The 9959-nt window shown below is 35.1% G+C and overlaps 1 protein-coding gene across 2 annotated transcripts in view; it reads right to left on the bottom strand.

Moving 5' to 3' along the window:
* Positions 1–1228: 1228 nt before the first annotated feature.
* Positions 1229–9959, bottom strand: part of LOC136410137 (death-associated protein kinase related-like) — an 82737-nt gene continuing 74006 nt past the window's right edge. Inside the window, exons 2-6 of one of the 2 annotated variants that reach the window (XM_066392142.1) lie at positions 7650–7845; positions 7270–7534; positions 6584–6830; positions 6180–6439; positions 1229–1456 (exon numbers count right to left, since the gene is read on the bottom strand). In XM_066392142.1, coding sequence (XP_066248239.1) covers positions 1377–1456; positions 6180–6439; positions 6584–6830; positions 7270–7534; positions 7650–7845 — 1048 coding nt within the window. In that variant the 3' untranslated portion in view covers positions 1229–1376. Of the gene's footprint in view, positions 1457–2209; positions 6440–6583; positions 6831–7269; positions 7535–7649; positions 7846–9959 lie in introns of those variants that run through there. The other variant, XM_066392141.1, reaches the window with a different exon arrangement.

Genomic DNA, 9959 nt, shown 5'->3' with positions numbered 1-9959 from the left:
TAATTGCCGATTTTTGGTTTATTTCTTGCGTCAAAAAAATGTGCGCTCTACACTATAGTTCTCTTCGCAGTACCGATACCTGTCAGAGTTTCCTATCTGGAAAATGCTTAATTACTGAGCAAAGTACTGAAAAACACTGAACATTGAAATGGCTTTCTCTAATGTTTTTGAGTAAGAACCTTTTACAAATTCTACTAAAGAATGTTTTAATAAAATTTTCTCGATCAAAAATATGAAAAAGCTCAAGTGATTACACACATAAGTATACAGTGAAAATTTAATTGAGATATGTAGGTACATCAAACCGTTCTGCAACTAGCAAAGAATGCGTTTGGATGCTGCCTAACCACGTATAATAATCATAATTGTACATAAATACTCAACACCTTGGAGGGTCAAGCAAATATTTATATAGATAGTTATATCATTATACAAGGTGTCCCAAAAAATTAGGCCAATTCGATAATGATAAATCCTTCAACAATGAACATAAAGGAATCTAAGTACAGCAACTTCTCTATTGTTATTTATTAGTAATTTATTTGTTAATATTTGGATCTCTTGTTCAGTACAGTAACTTTTTTAATCTTCTCTAAAACGTGTTGTATATCTTTAAGTGGGAACACATGAAGTATATATGTGCACTTTCCACAAGAAAATCACCTGCAGTTCTAAGTACGGTGACATGACACTTTAGGTACTTTTTAATTTTTATGAAAAAAAAAACAATAATATTTTTGGCATTCTGAGGACACTGTTTAACGAAATAAATGTGGGTCTTGTTCATCTTTTCATTTTTTCAACACTTACCTGTTTTACGGGACCGTGGAGTGAAAAGGGGTGCTGGGTGGGGCAGCTAAAACGGGGTTTTGATGAATTTTTAGGGTAGTTCAGGTTAGTTTTGATGTATTTTTAGAAGTTTTCCAAAGGATGACATCACTTGTATTAAATATTTTTCTTGCGCAGAGGCCACGCTAATAAGATAAGAAAAGGTAAAGTAAGTGATGTCACCTTTTGGAAAACTTCTAAAAATACATCAAAACTAACCTGAACTACCCTAAAAATTCATCAAAACCCCGTTTTAGCTGCCCCACCCAGCACCCCTTTTCACTCCACGGTCCCGTAAAATGTTGAAAAAATGAAAAGATGAACAAGACCCACATTTATTTCGTTAGACAATGCCCTCAGAATGCCAAAAATATTATTGTTTTTTTTCTGACACGTTATATACTTTAAAGCTTTGAATAATAGGATTTTAATTTGCTACCATTAGACTGATGTTTAGCGCATTCGCCTTCTTTTTCAGGACACCGTATATACATCATTTCATAATTTATAATATACAATAACAAAAAAGTACTAATGAACAGGAAGAATCAACATCCCGGTCGCAGTTCATCTAAGAAATTCATCATCATCGGACAACTCCATGCTTTCTGAAGCTGCACTGCAATCACTGAAATTGAATAATGTTGGGGATGAAGTGATTTTGATCATGTGTGTAATTAAAAAACGACAAAAACGCCAAGCTAATTGCAACAAAGATAAGGTGAAATTGTTAGTATGCGCTGTTAATTTTAGCTTCAAGCTAGTTTTTGCGGGAACCAGAAACCTGACCAATTACCAGGCTTTGTTTCAACGCTTGTAAGGAAATTAACTTATACGTGATCAAAATTTGAGTAGTACAGACTTGAGTATTGACCCGATCTCAAGTGAGTCTTTGATAGTTTTCTCTTTTTATAAAACCTATCTATTTGTTTTCGCGCTCCATATAAAAAAGAGCCACATATGATGAAGAGTTAAGCGATAAATGTTCTTTCATTTTCATGGTTCTTATGACTTGGAATGATGCAGAGTACGTAACTCCATTTAGAGAGCATACTGGCACATTATCCTTCTTATGTTCGAAGATATATGCACATGCGAGAATATTCTGGAAAGGACGGGGAAAAAATAGGGTTGAGTTTGGAGAACTTCACACTTATTACGTATTAGGAATCAATAAAATGGCTGGCTTTAGAAAATATAAAGTTAAGTTGTAATTTTTGCGTTCATGAAGACCAACCTTGTTACATCCCATCCCTATCTTGGCAACTAAGCAGATGATTACTCAGTTCTAGTTCTTTCTATCTGTTTTCTGATTGAGCGAATTTTAATGTCACAAAACGTTCACCACACGAACAAAAGCACGAAAATAAACAAAACACCATGACAAAAAAATCAACCTTTATTTAGAAGTATACCAATCAAGAGTAAAAAGCAACAGAAACATAAATTACCGCTTAAATAAAAACTAAATCTGTACACGGTCCTCGCAGCACAACTGAACTGCTTACGTTACGCGTAACTATCGTAATAATTATCCAATAAAAATGGCCTTAATATTTGATTCTTTGTATCAAAATACAGTCTTCGATACGTAAGTAATTTGGCCTTGTGAGATGCCGCCATGTGACGTTTTAACTAATTTATTCAAATGCCTCTGTCTTGCGAGATATTTTATGGCATTTGACAGTTGTGTAATCGGTGAATTACCGAAAATATTATCCCCCAGAGGTTATTTTTTGCAACAAGCCATAATCAACCATGACCATTTTATAGGGAACTTATGGTTTGCTCCTAACTAAATTGAAGATGAAGGCACATTGTAAAACCACATAGCGAGCTTAATTTAAGAATATTAATCGTGAACTTGACAATCATCACAGACGGCAGTACCTCTTATTAATTTATGGCAGTTGACTCACACATGAAGAATGTTTTGTGCTTTTGAGGGTTTAACGAAACAAAAAAAAGGGGGTGCGTACATACAGCGAATGAAACATTAACTAAACGATGCGATTTTTGGGCGCGTTTTTGAATGGGACCGTCTTGATGTGTGTGAAATATGGTCTACGAGTAGTCTAAAATCATAAAGGCCTTTATTTTTTGGATTTCTTCAACTTAAGTTTCTAAAAAGGCTACCTCTCTATCTCCCTCATACTATGACAGTAAATTAGCGTATTTCGGTTCTTAAATAAACCCAATCCCTTTTTTTCCTTAACACTAACGTTATTTCGTTTCATTCTTATCTAATAGAAGGGCGAAAATCTAATAATTCTTAAATGTGTTCAGGAACATTTTTGATTATTCTGTGAAGATTTGAGTTATTTCGACCTGTCCCTAATGATAAAAACCTTGAAATTTTTCAAGGTTTTGATTAATTTATTATACTCATGTACCATCAAAACGTTTTAGGAAAAGTTTCGAAAATAGCCAGAAAGTAATTTGATTTGGCAAATGTGAATTTTTAATTTAACTTAGTTTTTATTCAAAGTTTCTTACGTGTAATTTCTCCTATTGATACTAAAATTGACACCAATGATAGATTTTTTGCTTTGGTGTTTATTATTTTGGTCTTTGCATAGAACCAAATGGAAAAAATCAATCATCACAATTGAAAAAGTGCTTACAAAGATGTGACAAAAAAATCTCAAAGAAATAGTTATTCGCAGGACAAAGTAAGGAAAGTTTTTTTCCTCTATAGGGAGTAAAAGTGCTGTGTTATTTCCTAAAAGGATGGAGGAAAATTTTATTTACCATGATTGTCGTAGAAAAACTCCTTTGTATCATGAAATGAGATGGCACAATTTGCGTCCAACAGTAATAGTCAATAGCAAAGTTTAGTATCTGCAACGCACCTATTTAATTATACTGCAATGTGGACATTGATCAACTGTTGTCAATAAATTTTACTTAGTTTGTTCTCGCATTTAGGATCTTGACGGCAACAATGTGGTTGAATAAAGTGTATTAGTGACTCGAGTAAACTTGCCTCGAGGAGTTACGAGTGTATATTTTATGATCCACATTGTTCGTACTTAAATCATGGCACGAATTTTTGTAAAAAAACAAAAACAGTAGGGGTATTTATGGTTTGAATAAAGCAATAGGAATTTTTCCGTAGGTTTGATGAATTAAATTCTCGTACTGTTCCAAATCAGATTATGCACATCTGGAAAAAACTATAAGCCTTCTCTTATTTTCTTATGGTTTAAATTCTTTCTAAAGTACACATTCAACTGCAAACTATAAAATTTTCAGGCACATATTTTTTATTGAATCTCTAACATAAGTAATGCTTTCTATGGGAAGCAATCCAATAGCATTCTATAGTGCAATCTCTAGAATGAGTTCAAAAGGAACATTTTTTTGGACTAATTGAAAATTGAAAATTTAAGCCGAGAATGCACAAACGTTTCTTGCGATGAAAGAGGAGTAGCTTGGCAATCATAGGTTATTTCACAACAGGGTGAAAACAAAACGTGGTAGATGTATTGAAAACACACACCCGTTTGGACGTTTATTAACAGTATAATGTTCTGCTAAATATGTTGAGTTCCTGGATCCAGAAAACACACGGCGCTGACCTGAAGATTTTGAACTTTAATTTATAGCAGACATGAGGGTACCAACTTGTTAAAGTTTACCCAGAGTAGATATTTTTTAATATTTGAATGTGAGAAGGGAAGGGGGTTCTATTCAAGGGATATGGGAACCCCATGTTTTAGTAAATTTGAAAATAATATTTCTTTGTTTAATGATTTGTATTTTGTAATACCAAACGATTTATTGTGAAGTTACAAGAATAGTTAATAGATTTTCATAAAAAGGATCAAAACTGATTAATCAAGTATCTGGAGAAAAAGCCAGATGCATTAGGTACATTGAATTGGGTTTACCTGGGAAGTCATTGCAAAGACTTTTGGCAGACAAATGGTAGAATCTAGATCATTATACAAAATTTGTCAAAAGAACTGGAAAGGTCAAACATCAATTCGAATGGTTACACTAATTAACTAAAAAGAGATTTTTTATCTAAGGATTTGTTAACACGATCTATTTAAAAATCTTAAAAATCAACTTTACAATGTTGTCAGATCTACGGATTTTTCAGTACATATACGAAATTTATTTTTTTATGGAATAATATCCGTTGTCGTATCGCTCATTTTACAAGCTAGTATAATTTTAAAATGTTTTTTTTTCTTCAGATGTTGGATTTACATATGATTCTCACTAGACGATATGTACGAAAAATAAAAGTAGTAATTGGTCTTTCCTGGATATATTCGAAATTTTGTCGATTTAAATACATATTCAAACTCACAGTTAGAACACACATATTTGCCCCAATTTGAGCGATTTCGTACCTCTTATCGTTTTCAAAATCCCATAGATACAAATTTCTGGCTGCTCTGTAAATACATTCAATTTGAGTCATCTGGTATGGAGATAGATTTGTTCCTGAATGAGTAAAGCATCTCAAATATCATTTAATGGCTACTTTTTGTTAAATACTTCTGTGTCTTGAAACACTGTACCATTTATTCAAGATAATGCGGTTTTTGAATAATTATCGCACTTCAAAATCGTTACATTCCGACTTCTCAAACTTTTAGCAACACAACTTGCAGATAAATTGGGATCCATGTGTCTATAACTGGCATTTTAGCAAATATGTACATATAAATTTTTTTTTCAGAGATTATTATTTTGAATTCAATAATTTTGTGAACTGGAGAAACATATTTTTAAAATCAAATTGTGGTCAGGCCAAAAAAAAACGATATTTTATTTGGCAAGAAGAGTGAGATTTTAATTGCATGATTAATAGCAACCATGTCTAAATACGTGTTTATGCCGAAAATGAGAGAGAATGTCAGCTTTATCTGTTATTGAAATGGGATTATCGGCATATTTGCGAGAAGATAAAGATTATGCACATTTAAAAATATTTAGCTAATTTTCCAAATTTCTTAATAAACTGGGGATCTGAATTGATAATAATAGATAATAAATTAAAGAAAATAATTTGTTAATAAATATTCAAAAATATTAATATTTCTTTTAGAAGATAGCTTTTTTTCCACAACAATATAATTCTACCCCCTGCAGACTACTGCGTATAACAAAAACGCCTCCAAATAATCGCCCCAACAACCGGAGATGGAACTCGGGACAAAAACAAAAACAGACTGTCCTGTTTTTGTCTTTCATTCGGCGGAACCAACATTCCCCCTAACACAAAATGCCGCGGTCGATGGTAATTGTCGGCTTGGTGACCTGCGCAGGCGACAAATGCCTGCACGCCGTCCCACACTGCGGACACAGACAATTGACTGTCGTTGAGTACGTACGCACGGCCGACGAATCACTGTTCATATTGTTGCGCATGCGCGCCGTAGGAAAGTCTTTGGATTTGGGTGGCGGACTGTCGACTGTCGTTATGCAGGTGAAACTCTTTCTTTGCGAGATCGGCGTCGATGTGGATCGACGTCGATCACTTAGAGTCGTGATGTCGATCGATTCGCAGGATTTCGTTGTCAGTGAAGTGACCAGGTTCGATTTCAGTGAGATCCAGGGATGGTCTAGTAGTTCGTGAACTGTGGGCCTTTTTCTAAGAAGAAATAAAAATAAAAATGACTTCCATAGCAGTGATCGTTCTTCGTGTAGTATGCACGTTACGCAACTAAGGATCGTCTAACGATGACAGGAGAGAACAATAAGAAAACAACCTATAGTTTTTTATAACATGACTTACCTAGGATCTACTATAAGTGCACTTTTAATAAAATCTATGGCCGCACTCGATACGTCTTCGAAGTGCTCAGGCTCGAAGCTGAGGGCACATTTGGATATATTCAGGAAGGTTTGCTGCTTATCGTCGGCCCCGAAGGGGCTGAAGCCAGACAACAGGACGTACGCCAACACTCCCACCGACCAAATATCCGTCGACAGGCAAATTGGTTCGTAACTTAGCACTTCGGGTGCGACATAATCTACTGTACCTGTAAATAAATCGTACATCTCCGATTAATATGAGACATTCCAGAAAACGGTGCGAAAGAGATAATGAAAGTTATACTTTACAGGGTGTCCCGAATTACAATTTCGAAACTTTAATCGCGTACCTATTCTACATTGAAACAGTATATACAAGTTTCGGAATACAAGTTTCGTAAGGTGCACTGTGGCCCCAGTCCAAGTTAGCGAAACGAGGAGTGGTGCGATGAGTTTTCCAATTGGACGCGTGTTAAAAGAAAAAAAGAGGCAAAATGTCAACTTTTCGTAATTTAAGTGATCTCGTATCAGCAATAGTTTCTAAGATAGTATCAGGCAAAAAACTGCTCTTCGCGAAAATTTAATAACTAATTCTGGATTTTCGCTGACGTTAAACAATTTTCAGATAATTTAACATACATATGTGTCTTTGTAGCAAAACCATACCTAATATTTCTCGTACTGTAACACCGGGCTGTAAGATTTTGGAAATACCAAAGTCGCAGAGCTTAATGTCGTCGCAACTGTCTTCTATTGACAATAACAAATTTTGCGGTTTCAGGTCTAAGTGAGCTATGTTTCGGTCATGTAAGTACGATAATCCCTCTAGGATTTGTTTCATTGCTTTTCGGGCTTCCGGTTCGCTGAGACACTGACCACCGTCCAGGATATGCTGGAGTTCGCCGCCAGCGGCCAATTCCAACACTAATACCTAGAAGAAGAATCATGTGTTACTAGTTTGAAGGGAAATTATTAAAAATATAAAAGCGGAAAGATATGCTGTGAATGAAACATTCATAGAGTATAAAACGAAGCAGATTGCTTACCATTTCAGTGATGGACTCATAGACCTCATGTAGACGTATGACCCTGCTCGAAGACGAGCACTGTATCAGGACGGCTATTTCGTGAATAATTTCTTTCATCTGATCTTGATTCCTGCGTCGTTTCTTCACAAATTTTGCTGCATAATGTGTACCAGTCTTCTTGTGGATCGCTCGGCAGACTGTTGCATATTTTCCTCTGGAAAAAAGATTGGCTGTAAAATATGACCAAAAAATTCGCCCATAAGGCAATACATTATGTTCGTGGGAGGTGCTATTCGGTCAATGCCTGCGCGTGATTAATCCGAAGTGAGCCGCGTAGGTCAATCAAATTCGGAGGCTTTCACCTAACTGTGCCCAGATAATTGGACAAGTTCAGTTTTGCGGTTGGCGAAATTAAATTACTGATACTTATGTACGCATAGGATTGAAATTGTTTTGACCACAATAAAGTGAAAATTAAGTTTCTATACTTTTACAACTCTGTCAGACGGTTTAAGACAGAAAAACGTGACAGAGCGATATTACAACTTTTTGATTTCACTAATAACGATTTTGAATTAATTACACTCGATGCTTACAAGTAAAATTGTTTGATAGATTAGCCTTAAATAGAACACTATAAAATTATGCATTTTTTTGGGACACCATATATTACAATCAGTTCCAAGGAATAATTTTTAAGCACATATTACTAGATCTACTTTTCTCTGGGGGATTCAAGACTTATCCATATCTCCACGTGGTGACTCCTGGATGTCTCTTTTTCCGAGTTCGGGTAATCTACCTCGGAGAAGAAAGAGAGGCGTTGCCACGTAATTTGAAAGAACACAAATTGAACATGGGGAGTGCGAAATCATCACAAAGACCCTTCCGTTTACATGAAGGACAAAAAGAAGTATAACAGGACCGAAATTACCCAAAAAGGCAATAGATTTGTTAAACAGACAACAGATGAAGAGAGTGCGGTGGAGTAGATAACAGCTACTTGCAGTCGTTTCGGACCTTGACGATATATCCCTTAGCGACGGTTTCGGAATAAAAAGTTTTTCATCTCGAGGTTTTTAGTAGACAGGGGCTTCAGCGAATCTCACAGTATTCGGCCTCCACAATGTCAAGCCCGGTGTCTCTTCGAATACTTGGAATCTTCATGTGGTTATTTGAATATTAAAAAAAAAATCGTTATTTAGGGTGCTAAAGCTAAACTTTTTCACATAGAACTTCCTATATGTTGTGCGATATTCTAAATTTCCTGGTCATTAAAATTAATTTACTTATAAAAATCTCTACCTGTTTCTCATAGCTTTTAAAGAGCACGCTGAAGGGAGTTTTTGCCTTTTTCATAGTTTTTTTGGTTTTGGAAGCTCTAAATTTTTTTCCATTGGACATTCTATATTGTTGAATATTATGGGCATGCTTACCAGCTACAAGGAACAATTCGTTAATATATTTCGCTGAAGCTATCTGTCGGTTTTCAAGTAATTTGAGCCTTTGTAGGAGTCATTATTGAAATGTGAAAAAATTAGGGACAATATTGAGAAAAATCGGCCCGGTCTATTATCGTAAAAATCTAAATTTAAATATGATCAAATTCGAATATTATCCCTTTATATTAAATACAATACTTTTTCTTCGATCAACATAGAAGTATTAAAAACAAGGTGCTAGTAATTTTTTTTAATTTTCGGTAAGAAAATATGCGACATATTCTTCAAAGTAAGTTTAAGTTAGAAATGAGTCCATGGCCAATTAATTAACACATCGAAAATTTACATAAGTAAATTTAATTTTTAATTAAGGTCTGATGTCTGAGATATTCTTACCAATAACTTTTTTCGAAGTGATGAGACCATTCCTCCAATTGAGTCTAACGTTACCAATGCAAAACCATAAAATCAAATCTAACTCTAATGACATTTTATGTTCAAAAGGCATTTCCCTAATGTTTCAGCTCTACCATTATAAAGTCGAAAAAATCGCAGTTAATACGAGTCAGCCTCCACGAAGGCCCTCATTGACACGTCACAATTTGCGAGAAGGCCGAAGATAAGCCACCACGGAGTCGACCCTGAGGACAAATCACTTAAGAAACGTGCGCTTTAACGTACCATCTTCATTGGCTCTTGTGTCTTCTACACGCTTCCGGGGTTAAGCACCTGGAGCGATAAGCTTGCAGAGAACCCAGCACAAGTAAGATAACCCAGACATAATTTTCTTAAAGACGCATAGTTCAATGATTGAAATTACGCCCAAAAGGAAAATCCTTGGTATCAGTAATTTAGAAAAAACTTCCATTACATTTGACCATTAATA

Source organism: Euwallacea similis, chromosome 7 (genome assembly GCF_039881205.1).
Source record: "Euwallacea similis isolate ESF13 chromosome 7, ESF131.1, whole genome shotgun sequence".
Classification (NCBI taxonomy): domain Eukaryota; kingdom Metazoa; phylum Arthropoda; class Insecta; order Coleoptera; family Curculionidae; genus Euwallacea; species Euwallacea similis.
The sequence above is the reverse complement of the archived record's forward strand: the minus strand, read 5'-3'. Positions and strand labels throughout refer to the sequence as shown.